This window comes from Strigops habroptila, chromosome 5 (genome assembly GCF_004027225.2).
Source record: "Strigops habroptila isolate Jane chromosome 5, bStrHab1.2.pri, whole genome shotgun sequence".
NCBI lineage: Eukaryota > Metazoa > Chordata > Aves > Psittaciformes > Psittacidae > Strigops > Strigops habroptila.
The window spans coordinates 2,840,316-2,865,853 of record NC_044281.2 but is presented as its reverse complement, the minus strand read 5'-3'; the positions used below and the strand labels follow the sequence as shown (position 1 = coordinate 2,865,853).

The following is a 25,538-nucleotide window of genomic DNA, read 5'->3' as shown; positions in this document are numbered from 1 at the left end:
CAGGTTGGACACAGGGGCTTGGAGCAACCTGCTCTAGTGGAAGGTGTCCCTGCCCATGGCAGGGGGTTGGAACTGGATGAGCTTTAACTTCCCTTCCAACCATAGTTATTCTGTGATTCATCCAGACCTGCTTTTACAGGTCTCCAAGCTCCTGTGTCCAACCTGGCCTCGAACACTGCCAGGGATGGGGCAGCCACAGCTTCTCTGGGCACCCTGCGCCAGCGCCTCAGCACCCTCACAGGGAAGAGCTTCTGCCTCAGAGCTCATCTCAATCTCCCCTTTGGCACGTTAAAGCCATTCCCCTTGTCCTGTCCCTACAGGCCCTTGTCCAAAGCCCCTCTCCAGGTTTCCTGGAGCCCCTTTAGGCACTGGAGCTGCTCTAAGGTCTCCCCTTAAGGAGCCTTCTCTTCTCCAGGCTGACCCAGCCCAGCTCTCTCAGCCTGGCTCCAGAGCAGAGCTGCTTCAGCCCTCTCCTGTCTCTTGGCACATAACCCACAGCAACATCTACCCTAGATCCTAACTATAACTAGCCCTCCTACCAGCTGAGGATTTCCCCCAACATTGCAATTCAGGCCATCCAGGCATTACTTCAACTCTAAGACTGAAAAGAGAACTGAGTGGTCCAGGAAAGCAGGAGTTGAGAGCCATTCAGATTTGTTTTCACCCTAGGGAGAAGTTACTAAGAAGAAAGTGGTCTGGAACAGAGGTGCATGGGACAATCCAGCTCTCCAGAGGCTTGAAAGGCTGGTCTTGCTCTGTAGAAAACAGATGGTCCCCAGGAAACTGGTGCTTGTCAAATGCGATCAGCACTCTGGCTGATCTCTGCAAAGCACAGTCATGATGTACCACATGCAGCTCCGAGGGGAGAGACATGATCCCACCCACAGTGCGCAACCCAGGGGGGTGTTTTGTAAACCACAAGACAAAAAGAAACCTGCAAAGTCCAGAAAACAAGCAGCACAAGTCCTCTGCCATGCCATGCAAGCTGCCTTCTCTCCCTCCTGCCCTCCAGATACGCTTCTCCATTCCGAGTGCCCTGTTCACTAAGAAGAGGAGCAAACTTCATCCTCCTTTGTACTTGGCTGTCTTCACCTTCTTTATCTCTCACCTCCCATTCATTTAAGCACAAGGATGGTGCCTTTCTCAGAAGGCAACTAGATGGAGTAAAGGGGTAAAGATCAGGCTTAGGGAGAAAACCTTACCTTTGTCCAAATTTTAGTCATATCTTGGGGCTGTTGGGAGCCACTAGCAGCAACAGCAGCTGCAGGAGGTGCCCATAGTGCACAACCCCATTCAAGGCCCAGCTCTCCAATGCGGTGCCCGACCTACATAACATGAGCAGGGCAAGCTGGGGCTGGCGCTCAGAGCTCAAAATCCAACACAGCCTCAAAGAAACACAAGCAGATACTGGTAAGGGAGCAAGCAGGAACCCACCAGGAAGTGGGGAGATATTTGGAGATGTTTGACCCAACCACAGCCCTCTGCTTTTCAGAGCCTGGGTCCTGCAGGGCATTCCAGCACAGCAGTGTTTGCCTCCCAGCTCTGATGGTCATAGAATCATGGAATGGTTTGGGTTGGAAAGGACCTTAAGATCATCCAGTTCCAACCCCCAAAAAAAGGATGAAAGCCCTGCCAGCTTGATAGCAACAGGTTGGAAGATGGGACATAGCCAACACCTCTCTGTGGCCTCTGCCAGCCTAAAGGGAGAAAAAGGAGCATTAATAGTGACCCAAGGTGTGACCAAGGTACCTCCCACTCTCATTGAAGCTGTTCTTAGGCACTAACTTAGGTAAGGGTCGGCTCCATGTTCTTTCTTAAAGGTTTCAGATGTTCCTCAGACTTGACCTGACGTAGAGAGGCTGCTCTTCCAAGGTTAAGCAGCATCTGAAAACTTTTTGCATAGTTCACAAGGGACAGCACTGACATTTTGGGGTGTCAAATCAGGATCATCTCCAATAGGGAATGGCGCTGCCTTCAGCTGTCCCCATGAAAACTCACTGGAGTCTTGTGAAAATCGGTGTTTGGTAGAAAGAAAGGCCTGACCTTTCCCGAAGCTACACATGGAAATGACCAGCTGAAGCCCACAGCCTCCTCCAGCCAGAACATGTTTTGGGATGCTTCCTATAGGGCAGGCCAAGCAGGGAACATGACCCAAACCAAAAGGGATCAGCATCACCCACAGGAAGCAAGTCAATGAGTTAGATGTGATCTGCAATGATTTCACATGGCTTCTGGTTCACCTCCAGCAGCAGACTCGTGCTTCACTGTACACATGGACAGAAAACATTCTTTTAAGTCATTTTACTAATGATGCGAATAAGTTCATATTTCTATCAGTATTTACCAAAACAAGACGAACTGAGTATTACATGAAAATGTGTTTATTCCAAAGCTAAAGTTCTCACATAAAACAATGTCTCTGAACAGCAGCATTGGTCTTTACACAGATCTCCAACAGCCTTCTGGGCTCGAGGGCTGGGGGTCTTGAACCATCTCAACAGAGCATTAGAGACTCTCTTGTCAGAGTTGTCAGAAAGGGGAGGGAAATGACAGAAAACAGATACGTTGCCACTGGCACAATTGAAGGAATTGTGCCTGCTACAAGAGAAAGAGGTGTCAAGACACTTTGCAGGGAGCTTTATGTCTGCACAAAGATCTCACAGGACACCCTGCTCTCTGCAGGCTGCTTGCCAAGGAGCAGCTGCCACTGTCAGGAGAGAATGGCATTATTCCTGCAGACAGAAAGCAGGGCTGTTGGATTTAATAATCTGCTGGACTGCTTCCAGGGATTGAAGTGGCTGAGAGGTCACGTTAGTGATGTGCTCCTTTGCAGCCTGGAGCCCTCGCACCAGCTCCAGCGTTTGGTCCCAGCTTAACACTCTAGAGGGGTTTACCTCCTTCCTCCTGCCTCAGCCTCTTGGAGAGATGCTCAGTGATGGCCATGAGGGGGTTGGCTCTGTAGGTGGGATTGGCGATGACCTCGTGAAACCGAGCCACTTCCTCCTCTCTGAGGAAAGAAAAAGAACATGAAAGTGCTGAGTGCCTCATGCGAAAGGAACCGAGCAGGTAAGAGCAGAACTCATAAAGCAGGGGGTTTCCGTAGAGACAGAACTGCCTCAGAAAGAAACAGTGCAAGAAATAAAGCCCATTTACCCAAGGGCAAAGCTTGAATTGCTGCCAGCTTCACAAGAGCCAGAGACTTGATCTCATGCCACAGAGACAGAAACAATCACAACAGTGTCCAGCATCACTTGGAAATGGGTTTTTTTAGAGCTTTTCCCTAGTAAATCAGGAACAAGAGACTGGGTATCTGGTAAATCACTAGGAATGAAAACAACTTCAGATTGCACTAGCACAAAAGCAGATTCTGCTTTGAAGAGCTCATCTACTGACTCTCTTTATTGCTCAATGTAGAGGCTTGGTAATACTGTGTGTAACGCTAAGTTAGCCACCATGGGAGGAGCATGACAGAACTGCCTCTGCATGCTTGGTCAATGGCTGGTTGCTGTGGAAATGGCCTTGTCTTAAAAAGCAAGCAACCAGGGAGGAATAAGAACAGAGCAGGAGTGCATAAACCAGTACGTCACATCCACTGCAGCCTCCCTATCTCCCTCTCATTGACTACCAGGCTCTCCACAGCCCAGGCAGGCACACATCTCCATGTGCTCAGGAGTTGCTGTGGATCAGCAGAGTGCTCTTCAGCTTGCAGCTAGTTCACTCCCTTCAATACCAGCCCTGCCCCTGTCATTGGAACAGAGAGAGAAGTCAAACCTGAAACTCAGGTTGTGGCAGTTGGGGTAGTAAGGTGAGGCGCAGGGAACCTCCAGTCCTAACATCCTGGAAGAGGAAACTCCAGACCTTCCTCCCAGCTTTTTCCCTCCCAAGCAGCACAGACTTCCCAGATCACTGTGGTAGGATACATGGCACTACTCAGTGCATCTGCTCTGTTTTCTGCAGAGGAGAGGAGGGGGGCACACAGGGGACCATCTGGCTGAGGCAGAAGATTGTGGTGGAGTTGCCTGTTCAGTTACGGATCTGTACACAAGTCCCTCCTCAAGCAGTGTTCCTCACCCATGAGTTTTAGCACAATGAGACCCACTGGTGACACTGAAGGCCATGACCCTTGAGCTTCTGCAAGGAGCCAAGGAGGGACTCATCCAGAAAGGCAGAACTGAGCAAGAAAGGCATCCCAGCATCAACAGTGGCCAGTTCCAGACAGAGAAGGGTATTCAGAGAGCGTGCTGGAGAGCAGTGCTGGGGTCTGCAGACTGTTCTCCTCAGCCTCGGTTTGAAGTTGAATGGCTCAGAACTGACAGAAATCCTAGAAACAGGGTCCACAGAAAGCAAATACTGCCAGATCCCAGTGCCTGGCCCCAGGAGTGCTATGCTGAGGGGAAATGAAGCTCTTGAAGCCTGGTGCCAGTATAAAATATCCAACAGATTATACAGCGGAATAAGGAGTTGTCAGACCAAGTCCAGGAGTTATTCAAGAGCACTTAGTGGTTTATTTTACAAGAAAAGGTTTGGCAGATGCCAATGGACAGCTGTACTCCTAAGGGACATGTAAGTCAGCATCCCAGAGGCGTTCTAAGACAGCAGCTATAGCTTCTGATGCTATGCAGAGTTCCAGGAGCTCCTCAACTACACAACCACAGGAGGCTTTGGTGAAGGGTATTAGCTAGAGCTACATGGGCCTGGTGTCATAAGAGACTCAGCCACAGCTGGATATTGCAGCTCCAACTCAGCAAGCCGAGGCAAGGGATGCACCACTGGGCTGATAACCACATCGTCCATGCCACACAGGGTGACACAGCACAGGCATGCTCACCTGGTACAGCAGGATTTACAACTGTGGCCAGGAGGAACAAGATGACAGTTGAGGTGGGTTCGTCCTGAAACCCCAGAGACCATACTCAGGAGGCCCAAGCCATCACTTTCTTTTCCTGACACAGCGAAAGTGAACACTTACAGAAGCAAAAGCAGTTTCTGCTGCTCTCTTAGCTTAAGTTTTACATGAGACTGAACCAGAAACAGGCTGAATCTGTTTACAACTGACCGAGTCTAATAGGGACTAAGACAGAAGGACACCCACAAACATCCTGCAACCAGATGTCCTCCAGAGGACCCTTCCAGTCTCAACCATTCCATAATGCTCAGCAGCGACTGGAAACTAATAACTGGGTACTTACAAGAGCTGGCATTTCTGAGCTTGCTTCATCAGACAGAAGTCTGCTGGCTCTGCCTTTGCTTTTACACAGCTGTGGAAAGAAGAAACAAACCAAGTGAGTGAGTGTTACAGAAGAATGTTAATTTAGCAATTGCTGCGGAGATGGGAAGAGTCATGGAATTATCCTGTATGCAAACTGTCCTGAAAGGCAATTATTTCCATAGTCAGCCAGTAATGGAGATTGACACAGATTGACCACAGCTTAGAAGTCAGGACTGAACGGGCAGGAGGTAAATTAAAATCAGATCACTTACTTCTAGAACTGGTCATTAGCCGTCTGTGCCCAGATCACTTTCTGCTTATCACTAACCTCGGGTCAAACTGATACTGTTGCTTAGAGAAAAAATGCCATTGAAATTCCCCTCACCACCTCTGCACATCTCATGTTCCCTGCTTGCACTGCAGAGCACCAGCACTGGCACACATCAGTTATACACAGTGTCACAGTTGCTCAGCAAGAAGAAGGGACTTCCAGCCCTGCTTCAGGTCCTGCAGTGGGACCACTGGGGTATCAGCCGTCACTTCTGTTTTAAGATCATAGGATCATAGACTCCCAGACTGGTTTGTGTTGGAAGGGACCTTAAAGCTCTTCCAGTTCCAACCCCCTGCCACAGGTAGGGACACCTTCCACCAGAGCAGGTTGCTCCAAGCCCCTGTGTCCAACCTGGCCTTGAACACTGCCAGGGATGGGGCAGCCACAGCTTCTCTGGGCACCCTGTGCCAGCGTCCATGCATCAAATCCAGGCCTCTCCAATCTAGAGACAAGGATGTCATGTGCAACAGTGGCAAATGCCTCGCACGAGTCCAGGTGGATGACCCTCAGCCCAGCACAGTGTGCCCCAGCATCAAAACTCCCTTCCAATCCAGACAAATAGTGTGGATGGATGTCAGCCAGGGCTCGCAGCACAGAGCCTGTGTAGGAAAGGGCAGATCAATGCCTGCATGCTGCTCCTGTACCCTTCAGACCCCTCGAGGCCACGCTGGCACTGCCTGAGTGCTCACAAGGAAAAAGAGCAGACAAAGAGCTACAGGGGTTTGAGCAGCTCCCATCACACTGCTGTGTCCACTGGTACTGCAAGACACAGAAGGAGCAGGAAGCATCTCTGCTCTCTTCATGTCCATTGACTGCACGGCACAGGAACAACTTCTTGTCCCAGTTTGCTCACATTTCTCTCAGAAGCACAGAGAAATCCCTTCTCAAGTTGGATGGCAACCCATAGTCACCACAGCAGGGGTTGCCAAATCCACGTGTGCCACCAAATCACCATGGCAGCCCCTTCTTGAAGGCTTTCCAGTTCCACTCAACAGCTCTGCCCCACTGGTCTAGCAGGTTCGAAAGGCTCTGCCTGAATTTCCCCCACCAAGCCACCAGGATGCTGCTTGCTCACTTGGACCATGTTAGTAGCCCTGTTTCATTAAGCTTCATTGCCTTCATTCATTATAAAACAGAATAAAACCCTCACTGTAATGCTCTCTTACCCAGCAGGAGATCAAATTCCTGGAGAATCTAATCTTTTATTAATAATGCTGACAAATCACCAGAGTATTACCCTTCATTTATGTAATGATTCAAATCCTATAAAAGCCTCCTCTGATTATCTCAAACGCTGATGCACACGCATCCTCACACAGTCCAGGAAGCCACAAGCCAGCAAAGGGGGAAGAACAGCCCTGTAGCTCCTCCGTGCCAGCACCAAGGGCTGCTTTTGGGTTGGCATGTCACAGGCAATGCCAAACTGCCACCTCCACTGTGCCCACAGCAACTGGTGATGGACAGTCCTGAAGTTCTCAGTCAGGGCTGGGCTTCTCTCCTGTGCTGTGCCACAGGCCCACTGGGCTTTCTAGACAGCAGAGCCTTGCAGCCAAATTGAAACCAGAGCCAGAGTCTGAGCTCAGGCTTCCAAACGGAGAGAAGGGCTGCCACCCTCCCACAGGAGGCCTATTTCTGGAGAGATGACAGAGCTTCTCTGAGGACGTCAGGCTGGAGATCTGTGCAAGACCACTGAACCACTTCCAAATGTGCCACGCATCCTCTGCCATGAAGCGTACTACAGAAGAGCATTCCATTGCAGTAGCTGGAAGGACTATTTTGGCCAGTGTTCTGCCTTGAAGCATCCTGCAGCAGATGGGCAGAGAGGGATAAGACCAAGGCAAGCAAATAGCTACACCCTCTCCAGTATTTGCAGCTCGAGAGACCTTGTGCCAGCTGCATTTTATGTACATGAAGTAACCTCCGATGGAGCTCTCCTCACTGGATTTGTCAGGTTCAGCACAGGCTTCCCTGAGCCACATCCTGCAGCAAGGAGCTGTGCAGAGCACTGAGACTTCTGCTTACCTACTCGCTATGTTCCATGTGCTTTATTTCTCATACTGGAAAAGAAGGTGAACAAGTTACTTCCTAACCACATCACACTTGATTTTATAGACTGTTACATTCCCAAGCTCTTTGCCTCTATCTCCTGTCTGGGCTGAGGACTCCCCAGCTCACTTAGTCACACCAAGCTGTGCCAGATCCTGCACTGTCGTCCTTGTCAGGCCTTTCCCATGTTTACTCTGCCTTGTGAGCTGGTCCAGAATTGCAGGCTGCAGGGTATTTGTACTGGATGATGCAGCCACCCAGGAAAGGAATTCCCGAAGGAAGGACTCTACCTGTCCTCTGACCGCCTGTGCAAGCCACCCTCCTGGATAAGAGGGGCTCAGCCAGCAAGGAGGCTGGGGGAAAATGAGGAGAGGGAAGGGCTCCTGAACACAACCTGGAATCAGAGGCCACGTGTGGTTGTGGCACATGGTCACAGAAAGAGGGCAAAGCCACTTATTTAGGCTCAGGCTGTGCCCTGGCCCAGAACTCCAACCAAGCAACTCTCAGTGCTCTGCAAGACTTGGAAACCCCTGCGTGCACTTTTACTGTTCATTCCCACTGGAAGAGAGGGCTCAGGCAGACTGAATGGCTGCAGAAAGGGAAAAAAATACTATTCAAAGAATTAAAAGGCAAGTTAAGGAAGGAAATATTTTCCCATGCTTAGATGCAAGGTTCAGAGCTGCTGTTTGTCTGAGGAGTGGCCTTCCAGAAGCACAGGGAGCTGCCAACTCAGCCATGCTCTGTAGGTAGGAGTCCCACCTGGGTTAAGAGCTCATTGTGGGGGCATTCAGCAAGTCACACGAGGGTTCATGGCATCTCCAGCCTGGATCTACAACCAAAGAAGTGGATGTTTTGCCAGACAGCCTGTTTCTTGGCTGTTCTCTAACCTAAGTGCTTGCTTATTACGGTCAAAACTCTAATTCCAACCCCTAGTGAGCAACTGGAAAGGAGGTACAAGTGATTGTGCAGCACACAGAGCACTTTCATTCTGCGCTAGGAGATGGAAAAGCAGTTCTAGCACTGACTGGATGGTCAGGCAGAGCACTGCAGACAGGCTGAAAGAGCTGGGCTGGGTCAGCCTGGAGAACAGAAGGCTCCTGAAGGGGACACCTTAGGGCAGCTCCAGCGCCTAAAGGGGCTCCAGGAAACCTGGAGAGGGGCTTTGGACAAGGGCCTGTAGGGACAGGACAAGGGGAATGGCTTGAACCTGCCCGAGGGGAGATTGAGATGAGCTCTGAGGCAGAAGCTCTTCCCTGTGAGGGTGCTGAGGCGCTGGCACAGACTTTTCCCAGAGAAGCTGTGGCTGCCCCATCCCTGGCAGTGTTCAAGGCCAGGTTGGACACAGGGGCTTGGAGCAACCTGCTCTAGTGGAAGGTGTCCCTGCCCGTGGCAGGGGGTTGGAACCAGATGCGTTTTAAGGTCCCTTCCAACACAAACCATTCCATGACTAAAAAAGAGAAAACACAAGGGCAGCCAGAACCCACCCTACAGCTGGCTGGGATGGTTCACATGTGGGTGTTAGAGATCAGAAATAGCCCTTCTCTTTCAGCAGAATAAAAGGAACAGAAACACCATCTTTCTATTCTTGTCCAGAGTCACACTGCAAGCCAACAGGGTGAACAAGGGGTCTGGCCAGAGTGTTAATCTCTGCTTAAAGGGCTTGAACTGCCACAAAAGCAAGCCTGGGAGGTCTGCCAAGCCTCCCCTGAGCAATATGACTCCCCTTTTAGCTGTAGATTCAGAAGACACATTTAAGCTTTTTCCTTGCAGCAAGTGAAGCATGGAAAGAGGTGAAATGGAGTTGAGAATGAGGCCCTGTTCTCCTGACCATTGCCACTGCGCTTGCATTTCCTGTAGTGACAAGCTGAGCTGAAGGACACTTCACCCTGCAGGAAGAAGGGAAATACACAGCCCATCCCTAAATGGCACATACCTCTTGGGTGGCTTCCTGCCCCTGCCACCAGTGGTCAGGTCAGAGAGCTCGGGCAGGGCTTCCATCAGTGGCTGCATGTCTCCCACCACGGGTGTTGCTTTCCGCTTCGCTTCGGCTTTTTGCTTCTGCTTGGCTAACTTCACGCTCTCTATTTCTGAATCAGAAACAGGACATTAGTGGAGGAAGGGGAAGCGTTTGCAAGAGATAACCCTTGAGCTAAGAAATTCATAGGCTGCTTCATCATTGATGGGAACAACAAGCCACAATTCATTTAAACCAGGGGAACACTGAAGAATAATGCAGCTGGGTAGTTCCCTCCCTTGTTGTGTTTGCTTCTAACTATATATCTCTGCTGACATGTGCATGGGAAGTGAAAATCCCAGCTGGGTTTTGTCTGAACTGTTTCCATCCCTTGCACTGTTCATTGCTCACAGCAACATGGCACAGGAGTTCTGGGGTGGGCAAAACCACACTGACACCTTGCATGGAATTAGGAGAAAGAAACAAGAGGCGAAGGGACAAACCAAATAGTTCCACATGCAGCACTGGCCACAGCCCCATCTCCGCTCTGCTGTTGGGACAAAACAACGGTCTCCTAGCACAGGCAGAGAAGATGGACTTCATTTCAGTTGTTTACTTAGTTTGGGGCAAGTCAAGGTCTCAACTTCATGACTCAAGGTGGAGCTCAAGCAGTCAGATGCTGGATAAACTGGGCCCCTAGAAAAGCACTGCACCAAATGCAGACACAGAGGCGGATGGCTTTTCCTGGACACCATGCTCACCAGCATGCTCTGAGCAAGGCTGCGGGCACATCAGGCTCCACAGATGTTACAGCAATCTCCCTTCTTGGCCATGGGATGTGGGCACCTAAAGCCACAGGCTTCTGCCTCAGTCCTCGAGGCTCCCTGGTGTAGAAATAGGTCCCGCAGCTGCCCAAGCCTTACAGAGCCAGCAGCCTCCCAGCTGAGCCCCAAGATCACAGAATCCCAGACGGGTTTGTGTTGGAAGGGACCTCAAAGCTCATCCAGTCCCAACCCCCTGCCATGGGCAGGGACACCTTCCACTAGAGCAGGTTGCTCCAAGCCCCTGTGTCCAACCTGGCCTTGAACACTGCCAGGGATGGGGCAGCCACAGCTTCTCTGGGAAAAGTCTGTGCCAGCGCCTCAGCACCCTCACAGGGAAGAGCTTCTGCCTCAGAGCTCATCTCAATCTCCCCTCTGGCAGGTTAAAGCCATTCCCCTTGTCCTGTCCCTACAGGCCCTTGTCCAAAGCCCCTCTCCAGCTTTCCTGGAGCCCCTTTAGATACTGGATGCTGCTCTAAGGTCTCCCCTGAGATGCTCCAACTTGTCCAAGAAGACCCTTGATGATGCCCCCAGAAACAGCCAATGCTCAGTGGGATCCATGAGCTCCTTTCCCTTCTGCTAGGTGACCACCAGGCCTGGAAACCCACTGCATCACCTCGACACCCACAAGCGGTACCAGTACAAGGGGCACATGATGGAGGACTCTACCTCTTCCATGTGCATCCAGTGGAGGCTGCAGCAGAAGAGCTGGCTTCTGTTTACTGTCTTGGACAAGTGTATTGCAAGGATGAGCCTCCATGCTGAGCTAGAAACTCCTGGTCTCTTCTCCCAAGTTACAAGTGATCGGACAAGAGGAAATGGCCTCAAGCTGCTCCAGGGAAGGTTTAGATGGAGATGAGGAACAATTCCTTCCCCAGAGGGTGCTCAGGCATTGGAACAGGCTGCCCAGGGCAGGGCTGGAGTCACCGTCCCTGCAAGTGTTCACACACCGTGTAGCCGAGGCCCTCAGTGCCATGGGTTAGTGGTGGCCTTGGCAGTGCTGGGGAGCGGTTGGACTGGATGAGCTTAAAGGTCTTTTCCAACGTGGTCGATTTAGTGGTTCTGTGGCAGAGCACAGTGCCAGTGGCCGTGGGGCCAAGCTGGTGCCACAGGGAGGCCAACAGCTTCCAACACAGCATGGCTACAGCAGCAAGCCTCAATCGGTACAGGTATTTCTGCAGCCAGTTCCACTTACAGACCACAGGCAAGATGCCTCCTGCAATTCTGGGTCTAATCCTGCTGCCCACATTTAAGCAAGCAGAACTTCAAACCCAACTGGCTCCTTTAATGCCTTTGTCTTGTTTGCTCCCCAATTCAGCTGAGCCGAAGAGCAACAGCTTTTCATGAACTGCAATTTTGCTGTTCACGGATGTTTGTGACAAATCTGGATTGTAAACGCTTCTCCTCACAGCAATCCCTGCCAAGAACACAGCTTTCTGTTCTGCATCACTTCTTTTTTTGGTCTGGCTTTATGAAGCTGACTACTTCAGTGCTTTCATAAACAGTATGTGCTCAAAATTTTCAGACACCTGATTCTGCGCAAACATCCCAAATTCTTTTCCTATGAAGTCTTGTTTGTCTGAGGAGCCCTGAGATATATGTATTTTTAAATGTGCATGCTTCTAATGTCTGAAGCATTACATATCTTTTTTTTTCCCCTCTCGTGTCTCTCCTGAGATTATTTATTGGAATGGGAGAAATCTCCAAGTTTTGCATTTGCACTACTGGGCTGAACTTTAGTTCCCAGGGTCTTGGCATCCAATGTCACAAAAGCAGCCCTGGGACAAGAAGAAACAACAAACTCTTAGGAAGATTTAGGGAAACAGAGATGTTTTCCTAAACGTCCAACTTCACCAGTCTAAGCTGGCTTCTCTTTTGGGGTGGCAAAGGCCACAAAGAATTGGCAGAGTTATCTGTATCTGATAAAAATCAATGTGTTTCAGTTGACTGCAGCTCTTTAAGGTCACAATGTTAGAATGCCAAGTTTCACTTAAATATCTCCATTTCTGGAAATACCAGTTCATTTCACTCCATCAGCTAATAATATCAGTTTCTTTAATGATGTTTATCTAGGCTCTTTCCAGCTATTCCATTTTCCTCAATAACAAGCTGCACACCTGGTACTAACCCTTGCTGACTTTCCTTACACAAATCCCTGGGTATTTGCTACCCTTAACAAAGCATTTGCTAGGGAATGCTAAGATTTGCCAACTAACTGGCCACAAGTTTAGTGGGCGAGTTAAGAGAGCCAGCAATTTAAGTACTTCTGCATCTGTAAAGCATGTCTAACACCCAGTATCTTCTAAGACAGAGATAATTTGGTCTGAAGTTTTTCTATCTTGGAGTTCTCCTCAAAGCAAAGCCTCTGCATTTCCTTTGTATTCCCTCAGCTTAGTGATTTTAGAGCCAAGAGAGGAGGAAAGAGGCCGCAGCAAGGACAAACTAACATGTTACCGTGAGAAAGACTGATGCTACAAAGGCATATGTGGAGGAGCGCAGGTATCCTGCTCCTGGGCTTTTCCTATGGGAGCAGCGCTGTCACCTCACGGCAGGAGCATGCCCTCTGTTTCTTGCAGATGACATGAGCCCCATGTACCCGTTTTACTTTGGATTCCTTCATAAAATGCTGCTGAGGACACGCTATGAGGGGAGGGAAAGCTCAGCTCTGCTCCAGCAGCCCTCTCCTCTGTTCCCACAACAGTGCCAGGCAAGAAGAGGCCTTTAGGAGCACCATGATTGCAGCTGGCAGGTCAGACATTAGGACTAGCACAGCCACCTATGCTTTGTGCCCAACAGGGACACCAAGGGTTGCAGATGACAAAGGCACTCGTTGGTTGGTGACAGGGAGGAGGAGGAGGTTTCCTTCACACTCATGGGGTTAAATTATCCGCTTCTTATTTAAGAGGAGACAGAGATACCTTCACTGCAACTGGTGAAATCACAGGTTGATGGACTTGAGCTCAGACCTCAGGAGCGGAGAGCATATGGTGTGGCAGAAAGCCGCATGCCTCAGCCCCAAACAGAGTCTGTCAGCAGATCTGTTGGCCAAGAAGGTGTTTAGGGAAAAAACCTGTCCCAAGAACAGCTCCAGGTGGCAGGAGGAATCCCTCTGCTACGCTGGGTAGCACAGCATCGTCTTTTACCGCGCTGAGATACTTGAAGCACAAATACAGACACTTCCCACAGGAAACACAAACATTTCTGCTGTGGGCTGGTTTTGTTTAGCTCATATTTCACAGCCAGACTGACTGGTAAGTGGGTTCACTGACCTGTGGCACATGGGAAAGAGCAGTAACACAGCCAGCAGCGTCCAGAGACTTCCCTCACAGAAGGGTTGGAGGGCCCACTGCAGGCTTCCACCACAGAGGCTTGGATTAGCCGTGGGGCTCAGCTCGAGGCTGTCCTACCGTCCCCACAGCTCCTTGGGGATGGGGACCTCCACTACACAGCTAGTCATATCTGTACCAGAACTTTAAAAGGTAGAGAAACATGCTAAACCTGCACAGGCACAGTGTCCTATCTGGGTAAATAAAGGCTTTATGTAGTCATAAAGGAGGAAGGTTTGGGACAATGACTCAATCTCAGTGGCTAACACAGAGAAACAACAGCTGGGAGTTTTACCCCACATGCTGTGAGGGAGATGTGAAGGGTCCTGAGAAGCATTCAGCCTCTCTTGGCACTGCCCCACACTGCCACCCAATCCCCACATACAGACAGATCCAACAGCCCCACGCTCTGTGATGCCTGCGGTAGCACTGTGCTCCAGAGGAGTACTTACTCTGTAGCCACCTTTCCTTCCTCAGCTTCATTTTCTCTTTTTTGGAAAGAACTGTTTTTTCTTCTACACCTAGAAGAGAAGAGAGACATGAGACATGGCTTCTGCACACAGATCCAGTGCTGGGCTCGTCCCAAAAACACCATTCAAACCCTGATGCTTTTGAACTTGCTGGCAAGCTGGGCAGGCTGCAGGCAGACAGGGAGCTGCACCTCACCTCAACTTCTACCTGAACAATCAAACCCATCTTGCTGTCAGTCAAGAAATAAGGAACGGGCAAGTAGATCAGACCAAGTAGCTCTTTGAGATAAGCTTTTTAAGAGACCCTTGCCTGCATGTACCTGGTCTGGGAGCTGGTGTTTTCTTCTGAAGACTAGCAAAGTGATGGGAAGACCGACACGTTCCAGAACTGGGAGCAAAGAACAAGTTTGAATCTGAAAATACACAGGCTTGATAAAGCTAGGAAGGAGGAAAACATGGGCTGCAGACATGTAGGAGGAGGAATGGTGACCTGACATGGCTATTGGCACCCCCCTGCCCAAGCAACAGCCTCACTGCCTGCCTGGACAGCATGTGTCAGGCAGCGGAAGGACTGCAAAAGGTCTGAAACACCCAGATCTGTGGCAGCCCTAAGGAACAGTCCATTACAAACAGCTTTTCAAACAGGTTATAATAGGCAGCCTACTATAACCAAACACAGCATTGGAACCCAGCTGTTGATGGCTGAGATCCAGCACCAAGTGAAGTAACGTCACAAACAGATTTACCGGAGTTTTGCTGCAGACGCTATAAAATTTTATCTTATCTCTGGTGTTTAAACCAAAATTGACTTCAGTCAACTTTTCTCCTGAAATGTGCTGGGAATACTGCTACAGGAATGCCAGTGGAGGAACAAGCTCCCCAAAGACCACTGCTCTTCCCTTAGATTATTCTTAAGCCTGGAAAAGAAAAGGAATACCAGTTTTCTCCCCAGAAGAATCAGCAGAAAGGATTTCAATGCAACTCTGAAAACAACTTATTGTGGACAACTTCTCTGAAGCTGCAAATCTTTCAAGGTGATTTAAACAAAAGCGGTATCATAATTCAGTAATTTCAGTGGTTTAAGATCAGAACAAGCCTGCTGGTGCTGGAAGGACTTCTCCATAAAGCCAATAACCACCACCAGGTTTTGAGTTGAGGCCAGGTTGGACACAGGGGCTTGGAGCAACCTGCTCTAGTGGAAGGTGTCCCTGCCCGTGGCAGGGGGTTGGAGCTGTATGAGCTTTAAGGTCCTTTCAACCCAAACCATTCCATGATTCTATGAATCTATGAGTTTCTAGAGGGCACAGAGAATGAAGCTTTAGCTTTCACCACCTTGAGTCCCAGAAAAATGGGTTACAACAGTCAATGCACCCAAGAAGTGAGAAATAAAACCATCACTCACAAAGTTCAGGGATGTCTTGAAGGGTTTGCATGTGACTGATGCTGCTATCCATTTTTCCATCTCCTGCATAAAGCACCAACACACAAGAACCCTGCTACACCCGGAGCAGCAGAACAGCCCCACTTTTCCATAGGACCGGGCAATAAGAGAGACAAACATCTCATCATCTTAAGGGCAAATTTCCTCAATCTGCTGTAGTATCAAAGCAGATGCTAAAACAACTAATTGTATGTTCCAATAACCAGTTCCCAGGTCATAGAATCATAGAACCATGGAATGGTTTGGGTTGGAAGGGACCTTAAGGATAGAATTATAGAATCCCAGATGGGTTTGTGTTGGAAGGGACCTCAAAGCTCCTCCAGTTCCAACCCCCTGCCACGGGCAGGGACACCTTCCACTAGAGCAGGTTGCTCCAAGCCCCTGTGTCCAACCTGGCCTTGAACACTGCCAGGGATGGGGCAGCCACAGCTTCTCTGGGAAAAGTCTGTGCCAGCGCCTCAGCACCCTCACAGGGAAGAATGTGATCACCCCACATTTCTGTGGTTTCAGAGGAAAATGAAAGATGAATCACCAGCGCCCAGAACACAAACCGTGCCTGATGCTCTCTGAAGGGCTGCCCGAGCCTGCCCAACTTTCAGCCGGGGAGATGTGCCCCCTCGTCTGAAAACACGCTTCTTGCTCCCTTGGGCAAAGAGCGCTCAGTGGGATTTGTTGGTGAAAATAACTAAATAAAGCATCCAGCCAGCTGGCCAGTTCTAGTAACAACAGCAATTCACATCTAGGGGTTTTCTCCTTGTCTTTTTTTCTCCTCCCAAACAGCAGCAGAATATTTAAGGCCATACAAAAGCTGCTTTCTTGGCAGGAGCCCAGCCTCGCTGCAGGCTGGGACTGGTGGCCGGTGGCCAGGCTGGCAGCAGCAGATCACCAGAGGGACACGGGGAGGCCAGTTTCTGCCCTTCTGCACTGCCTTCTCCCCAGACACCTCCACTTTATGTATCCCACCTACCCTGCAGAGGTTGTTTTGCTGCTGGAAGGTGCCAAGTTGTGTTTGGCAACTTCCAGTGACGATGCCGAGTGCCAAAGCCACTGGAAACCCACTGGAGAGCAGTGAAGGCAGAATTTAGCTGGTTAAATAACAGCACGGGCTGTTCCCAAGGTAGTCTTTTATTTTCATTTAGCTTGCAAGCACCACTGAGATCAAAGCCAGGCCGCAGCTCCAGTTTAATTATTTTCCTGTGAAATCACAAGGGTTTGGGTTCCCCCCCTCCAGCCCATTCCACATGTAATTTAACAGCACTTGGCTTTGAAACCTGATGCAAGGAAGAAAGGTGAGCAAACTCCTCCTGCACTAGCTGAGGGCAATTCACATCCTGTAAACTTGACAATTACTCCTCTTAGCGAGGATGTGTTTTTTCTTCCCTCTGATCTGCACGGTACAAAACATCTCAAATATAAACAGATGATAAAAGCCAATAGCTTTTTGCCTCCTACACATCAAGCGTTTGATACCACCCCACAATTCTCAGGATCCTGCTTTCCTGGTGGACCAGCAGGTTTGGCTTTTGGAGTCCAGCAAAAAGGTTTGAGGGGTTTTATTTGGTAAAGGACATCTTAAGACTAAAAAAAGAAATTAATATATATATGCCTGCTTTTCATAAAGGACTTCTTTTTGACCTTAAAAGTCCTAATTTTATCCTTTCTAGGCATTCAGAAAGAAGCCGGACTAGGTTAAAACCACCATAACACTTCCGGCTTTCCTGAGTCCCGAGATCCCACTATTTGAGTCCACAAGGGAGAGGGTGAAAACAGGCTTCCCGGTTCCAGGAAACCACATTGACAACTTAGCCATGAACAGAAATATCAAATATGAGCAGAAATAGCAAACAAACTTGTGCCTGTGCAATGCTATGTGAACAGAGGAGGGTCCTTCAGCCCTGGGCATCTGCTCCCTCTGTGCAAAGCTGCAGCGAAGCACTAAGTCCCCACTTTGGTATGAGCTATTAAGAAATAGCACGTAGTATTATTCCCAGAACTCCAATGACACGTCAGGAAAGCTGTTGCTGCTCGAAACATAATATTTTGGCAAAACAGGGTACGGTATAAATTGAAGTTAAATAACAACAGCTGTGTTAATTTTAGCCTCGGTTGTATAACAGCAGCAAAAAGGAGCATATGCCGACAGCTGTGGGGTGAGTTCGCTAAAGAAATCCAAAGAGGACATCCAAAAGCAGAAGATTGGGTGTGTTTTGGGTTTTGTTTGGTTGTTTTCAATTACACAGTGTCACTTGCAAATTGTCTGATACCTTTTTCCACTGAAAGGGCCTGGGAAATGGGAACCACAGTCTCCTGGGGTGAACACAACCATGGTGTGACCTGACAGATGCTAGTGCAGAACCACTGAAGAGCACAGAATAAAAGAATCCCAGCCTGGTTTGGGTTGGAAGGGACCTTAAAGCTCATCCAGCTTCAACCCCTGCCACGGGCAGGGACACCTTCCACTAGAGCAGGTTGCTCCAAGCCCCTGTGTCCAACCTGGCCTTGAACACTGCCAGGGATGGGGCAGCCACAGCTTCTCTGGGAAAAGTCTGTGCCAGTTCTTCTTCCTCTGGGAAGCAGGTTGAAGGACAACACAGGCCAGGCAGAAGGTCCCGCAGCAGAGCTGCTGCTCTGCCCTGCTCCCAGCTCCCAACCAAGTGACCTCCAGCTCCACTTCCCACTGACGCACAAATGTCCAGGCAGCCTGTGCCACTAGTGGGACCAAGGCTTGGAGGTGGCAAGGACAGAAGCAGGGGGTTGATCTCTGGGCTTTTTGCCCCACCTTGCTCTTAGAGGAGCCCTGGAGATAGCTTTGTACGCGGTGAACACAGCCCATGGTAGTGGGGTGTTCAGGTTTTACCCAATCCAAGCCCTGCCACCTTGAGCAGGCTCAGGAGCTAGTGTTGAAGAGAAGATGACAGCCCCTGCTGGGACAGAGCAGGTTTCACCATGGATACAGCATTTGCTTTTTATTTTCCAAAACAAGCTATATTATTTTTGTTCACGCTTAATCGTTATACCAACACGTAGGCTTTCCTCCTGCGCCCTCCGAGGAAAGCATCCTATTTAAAGTGGGATCTGCATTCCCAACCCTCTCAGATCTCCATGTTATTTAAAGCAGAGTCTACTCCCAAGCCCAGCTTCCCATCGGAGACCCCAGAGGAGCAGCGTGACTCATGTCCTCGCACCAAGGTCATGCCTCTGTCAGGCCTGGTAAACATCCCCAGGCTCTGACCAGCTACAGCAAGGGCACAAAACCTCCCTCTGCAGAAGAGCTGAGACTCATCTCTGGTTAGCTGCATAAGCACACAAGTGACATGCCATGTGAAGTGGGAGCAGTTCCCCTCAGGAGGTGATGGAGAAGTCACAATGTGCACAGCAGCCTGTGAAAGGCAACTCCAAACACAAAGCCTGTCCTCCCAAGCAACATCTGGGGTGCTGCAGGCACGCTCAGTCTCTGCCACAAAGTAGAAGTACCTTCTCCTCCTCTGCCCGAGGCCTTTTTCACTGTTCAGAAGTCCATGGTGTTCCCACGTGCCCTCTCCAGCACGGAGGTTGACAGGCACACAGAGGATGCTCGTGTGCCACTGCCTTTAAAGCCACTTTTGCAGCTGGAAGGTTATTTTCATAACCAAGGCAGAAAGAGGTGACATGTCTCAGGGAATGCAGATTTATGACCCAAGCATGCCACAAGGATTGCAAAATGCCTTGTCCAAGGCAGGTGCTTGGTATCGCCACTTCACGGCACAGAGAGATCCCAGAAACCAGCTGATGAGCTTCCTGATGGAGAATCTGTGGCTGCCACAAGGAGCTCATCTTATCTGCCAGGCTGCAGGCTCTTCCCTGGGAAACATTATCTTTTGCTGCTAGAAGGTGGTCAGCTTGTTTCAGGAGTTATCCTCCCCATAAAACACACACAGGGTACAAACACCATTGGGTCAGAGGGAGGAATACCCCACCATGATTTCTGTACTTGCAGCCTTCTTAGGGGAGAAGCATCCACAGAAGCAGCGCTGGGGACAGCAGGACAACCACGTCCTGTTTCATTTTGTTTCTGCATTTCCATTAGTTCCTTTCCTGTATTACCTCCATTGTGCTGCTAAATACACTGGAGGACAGCAAATTAGGTCAGACTCATCACCAGCCCAGGGCACCACAATGCTTTTTTCACATAAAATTTGCTGGTTTTGGAAAGCTTATCGTAAGAAAGAAATGAAAAGAAATTGTGCATTTACTATTAGCACATCCTGCTGAGTCACTGGGTAGTGGTGAGACTGAAGAGGGAGAATGAACCACAGGATACCAGACAGACAGTGCCACTGTCTGATATCAGACAGGCCGTGCTACTTCTCCCCTTCCTGGCCAGACAAGCATTAGGAGCCGCAGGACACAAAGGAGCTCCAGGAGTGTTGGCTGGCACCTACAGGAGGAGGAAGACTTGCCTACAGCAAAGCGAACCAAGCACTGCACTCATCTTTCAGTAAATCTGGCTTTAAGCAAACCCAAGGGGATGAACCATTTGTCATCTGCTAGAGCTCTTGAAACCCTGCATGCAGAACGAACCCTTTCTGGTATAGTTTTATCTTTAAACTGATAAACATTGCAGATACACAGTTCTGCCTGAATAATGTAGGTGCTACCACTCACCATCCTTTTTCCTGCTGCTTGCACATTTGGCTGTCCTTTTTCTGGGAGTCCCCCAAACCAACCTCTGTGCTCAGCAGATGGGGAGGTACTCTCTTGCTGTTCTTCCACTGAAGGAAGTTCCTCACATCTTCCTCAAATGCTTCCCTGGCCAGAGAAAAACACCTTTTGGCAAAAGGTGCAACTGCTGAGGATGTTATTGCACCAGTGCAGGAGCTCCACATCACTTGCAAGAAAGAGCATCCCCAGTTGTGCCTCCTCACCACCCAGCCAGGTCAGCTTCTGCCTGGATTCAACATGGCTTTGCAAGAAAAGATGGTGGATTACTTTTAACTTATCTCCCCTCATGTCTCTTCTGCACCCAGAAAAACAAAGCATTTCTCATTACTCCCTGAGCTGCCATACTCCAAAACCCACCAAACAAAGGCAGAAAGGCTCACCCATAGACAGATGCCCTGGGAAACACATGCCATGTCAGGGACTAGATAAGACCAGGTATAAGAAACAGGGTTTTCAAGCTTTGTGAGAATGAGTTTGCTTTCAAGAAAAGAGATTTCAATTCCCTCTGCCCCTTTTCATGTCCACAGGGAATAATAAAAGAAAGGGTGATGTACATGCAACACGTGTGTGTACATTTCTTCCAACAAAGCAGCAAGAAGTCCTCCAAAAGTATCCTGAAGCCCCACAGCACAAGTAAGATATCCTTATTTGTCAAGGAATGGCACATTTGAAAAGGTTGACTTCTTTGCTTCCTCTGGCACGTATTTGCTTTCTGTGCAGCCCCATAAACAGTTTAAATACCTGTCATTATAGTGAATTTTATGCCCAGCAGCTCTCTGCAAGTGCTGCTGCAGCTTCTAGTCCTACAAACTGGTCACCCAGGCCAAAGAGAAGCAGGATGGAGGTAATACAGGAAAGGCACTAATGGAAACCCGGGAGCAAAGTAGAGGGACGAGGGCAACAGAGCACGTTTGAGACACTTGGAGCAACTCAGTTCATGAGATTTCTTTCATGTTTCATCATAAGCCATCTTGTCCTTCCTGCACATGCTTCTCTGATCACAGCAAATTACACAGGGAACAGCCACAGAAGATAAGGATTCGCCATGTCTGCATGTGAAGCAGGGTAAATTGCAAAGCCTTCTTGCAATCAAGCTGATCCAAGGAGTTGTAGGCCTGCAGCAAAGCCTTGTTTTTCCCACACTCAGCCAAGAAACCCAACCATCTCTAACCTCCTGCCTCACTACTGCTTGCACAGAAACCCACCAGCCAGCTCCTGAGCATGATTTCATGGCCTGAGGCACCTGAGAGAGGAGAACCAAGCAGGCCTGCTTGGCTTCCATCAACCATGTAGAAGAAGTGCAAGACAAGTGGAGCTCAGACCAAATGCTGCTTAAGGCAGCACCAGGGGAGCCTGGACCTGCAATGCCACCGTGCGTTTCCCTCCCTCACCTAAGGGAGACAATTCTAATCTGCTCAGGATATTCCTTAAGAAACATGGACAAGTGCATCTCTGCCAGCTCTCAGGTTAGAAAGCTGGTGAGCTTGTACACTGCAATTAAACATTACCACACAGGTAAAGTGGCTTCCTCTGTTGTCATGGAAGCCCAGCAAGCTGCTGTTGTTCCTCCTCCTTTCAGCCAGCACTCACACTATTTCTGGGAAGTAGCACAGAAGCTTGGGGTATGAAGCACCCCACAGCAGCCCATGCATTTGCAGCCCAGGTCAGACACGGAGTAAGCTAGGACTGAAAGCAGCCTCATTACTATGCTCTTCTCATAGAATCATAGAATGATGGAATGGTTTGTGTTGGAAGGGACCTCAAAGCTCACCCAGTCCCAACTCCCTGCCATGGGCAGGGACACCTTCCGCTAGAGCAGGTTGCTCCAAGCCCCTGTGTCCAACCTGGCCTTGAACACTGCCAGGGATGGGGCAGCCACAGCTTCTCTGGGAAAAGTCTGTGCCAGCGCCTCAGCACCCTCACAGGGAAGAGCTTCTGCCTTAGATCTCCCTTCTGGCAGGTTAAAGCCATTTCCCCTTGTCCCATTCCTACCTTTGTAAAAACATGGCAGGGAGTTGGAACTAGATGAGCTTTAAGGTTCCTTCCAACCCAAACCAGTCTGTGATTCTATGATGATTCCTTTCTGAGCCCACCCCCAGTTTCCGTGCAGCAATAAAAGCACTCAGATCTGTGTCTCCCTTGTCAGAAAACACCTGCCCTTGCCAAACCAGTATTTGAAAAGTCACCTTGGCAACCAGGTTCCTTCAGCACACATCTGTAAGGTAATAATGACTCACAGGTTTGCCATCACAACCTAAAAACACAAGGCACTGGGGGCACACAAAGGTGTCGTTCTGAGCTGTCCACCTCCTGCAGCAAGTACTTCTAAGGTTCACGCAAAACCACGGCCACCACAAAGGTGGACCATCAAAGCAGACCCCAGGCAGTCTACAGCACAACACAGGCTGGACAGTCAGCAAGTCCCTTTCCACAGAGGATGAAAATGTCTATTTTGGCAACAGATACATGCACGAGAGATGTTTGAGTGGATATTGCAGTTTCAGCACGGAGCAGTGGGAAGAATCGAATATAAAACCCTATAAAAAGCTTAAACAGCAACAAATATCTAGAATGAGATGTATTCTGAACCCAAAAGCAATTCGTGTTTATGAACAGGCAGATTCTCTCCAGTAAGCTCTCCAGGGCTTACTAAGGGAGACAGAATAGTGAAACATCTCTATGCTTTTTGACAATGCCTTGCAGGTTTGTATTTTAAAGAGATTTCCCCCAAATATCCTTTCCATTCCTGCTAATAAGATTGCCTTTGCCTACACTGTCCTTGGACAAGTCTGATACCTTCTGCAGTGTGACACAGTGAAAGCTCTAGAGCTGGAAGTGGTACATGATTTGATTTTACCTGGTGCTTGTCATTTATGCAAAGTGCCAGAAAACATTAATCTACCTTCATGTCCTTCTCTTTGAGCTGTATATTACCTACCAGACAATTAAATGGGCATTCTCTAGGGAAGTTTTCCATTTCCTGCCACTGGTTCCTACAATTTGCATTTGTTTCGGTACCTGGCATTTCTCTTACACGTATATTCTCACCCATCACTCCATATATGCTCTTTTAGCTCCTCAGAGGAGCCTGCTCTGCTCACTTGTACTTGTTATTACATTCTCAACGCACGGATTTAACGGTGACCCTGCAAACCGGTCCTCAATCTCCTTCCCTAGGTTTGACAACAGGCAGATTTCTTCCCACCTGAATTTCTTCACTTCAGTCCTTGGTTTCTGAAGAGCTCCCATAATGGGACTGCAGACAAAAGATTTGTTTTATCCAAAATACTGATCTTGCCATTGAACATTTGTATAGAGCTGAAGCCACCCCACACCTCAGACAATTCTGTAGTTCCTGCAAGTGGTGCATGGGGAGATTTAGACATAACTGATATTTATTCATATTTATCAATATATTTATGTTCACTATAACTGTGTTTTAACCATGGGTATTCTTCCTCAAAATACACAGCAGAGAACTGTGCTGCTGTGCATTTTCTGCCGCATTTCCCTCAGTGCCAACACCATGGCCTGACGGGGTGCTCTATAGAGGGGAAGAAAGGGCAGACAAAAGGGAAGAGACGGAAAAGCTAAATATTTAAAGATGCTCTGAGGAACTGCAAAGGCACAAAGCGTGAGACGTCTGAGGCAGACAACTATGTCACTGTCAGGGGCCACTGCAGCACTGGCAGCAGACCAGCCGTGCACTGAAGGTTGTCTAGAACATCCCAGAACAAGTTGCGGAGTTGATGGTGGAGCCCCATCTTCCCCCCCCCAGCATCTCCAGATAATGTATTTCATGGATTCGGTAGTTTGTTGGTAGAAACACTGTTTTCCTCAGTCCCTTATGTCCTGGTTTTGGCTGGGATAGAGTTAATTTTCCCTCTAGTAGCTGGTACAGTGCTGTGTGTTTTGGATTTAGTCTGAGAATAATGTTGATAACACATCTGTCTGTCTTGGGTCTTATTTCTCTTTCTTTTTGTTGTCTCTCTTTTCAATACCTCTACTATTATTATTAAATTACTTCATATCAATTATTAAACTGTTCTTATCTCAACCCATGGGTTTTACCTTTGTTTCCAATTCTCCTCTCCATCCCACTGAAGGAGGAAGGGGGGAGTGCGGAACTGAGTTGCCGGCTGGGATTAAACCATGACACCTTGCTCAAGGTTTAGCATCTAAAGCCATTTTCCCTCCCACTACTGGGAAAAACAGGACATGGGAGCAATGCAGACATACAAAATAGCCTGTAATGATTTCTTTCAGCTGAAATGGGTCAGGATGGGCAACCGGACCACATCCACAGTATGACTTGGTGAAACAAGTGCCTGCAGGAACCACCTGAACCACCTGACAAGGTAGGGATGCAGTCAGTAGGAAGAGCTGCAGCTGGACCTTTCCTTGGATGAAGATAAAGGAAAAGAGGTGGCAGGAATCCAAGGGCTCAGCACTTCTGGTGCTGCTGACAGACACTCACTCTGCCTGAGAAAGGGAGATGCTGGCATTTTCCGACAGATGAGAGGATTTATCAGGAACCACTGAGGTGGCGTAAGGCTTCTTCTGGAAATTTATGACCGGCAGACAATAACTAGCAGGAACAGGCAATAAACAGCAGTACCAGCAAACCAGCAATGCCCAGACCACCACTAGCCAAGGGACTTGCAACTATTAAAAGGCAACACCAAAAGCAAACACAGCTTTTCCATCCCAAGGTCTCTCTGTGCCCTTCCTCTCAACACACATACGATGTTACTTACACTGAGAGAAAACAAACATCCCTGGAATTACTGTTACACATAATTAATATATTAACTAATTTGACTGCTGAGTGCACTGTGATCAATACTTAATTATATTTCCAGGCAATACAAGACTGTCAGCCAGAAATTGAGTGGACAATGAAGATACGTAACCTCAGGGTCAAAACAAAACCATCCCCAGAACAGCAGTAAGTAGGACATGCACAGGAGTTTCAGCAGCAGCACATGCCACATGGAGAGAACAGATCACATCACAGATGTCTTCACAGTGAAGGAGGAAGAACTGAGCCGTGAAGGTCAAGAGAAGAATGTCAAAACTGCTGAAATGATAGTTGCAAATGATAAGGATGAAGCTGTTGCACAGAGACGGGGGAAGCAGGAACAGCTAGGGAAGAGGCAGAAACAAGCATGCTAAGGGAAGCTGGACATCCACAAGACACCAGTAAGTGTAGAGTGAGGTTTGTCTTCCAACAGACAGG

General features: G+C 48.9%; 1 protein-coding gene across 2 annotated transcripts in view; it reads right to left on the bottom strand.

The window, feature by feature from the left end:
- Positions 1 to 2,211: 2,211 nt before the first annotated feature.
- FAM207A (family with sequence similarity 207 member A) overlaps positions 2,212 to 25,538 on the bottom strand; it is a 48,595-nt gene continuing 25,268 nt past the window's right edge. Inside the window, exons 3-7 of one of the 2 annotated variants that reach the window (XM_030487282.1) lie at positions 14,140 to 14,208; positions 9,520 to 9,673; positions 5,190 to 5,258; positions 2,895 to 3,007; positions 2,212 to 2,264 (exon numbers count right to left, since the gene is read on the bottom strand). In XM_030487282.1, the coding sequence (XP_030343142.1) occupies positions 2,221 to 2,264; positions 2,895 to 3,007; positions 5,190 to 5,258; positions 9,520 to 9,673; positions 14,140 to 14,208 (449 nt within the window). In that variant the 3' untranslated portion in view covers positions 2,212 to 2,220. Of the gene's footprint in view, positions 2,265 to 2,363; positions 2,517 to 2,894; positions 3,008 to 5,189; positions 5,259 to 9,519; positions 9,674 to 14,139; positions 14,209 to 25,538 lie in introns of those variants that run through there. The other variant, XM_030487283.1, reaches the window with a different exon arrangement.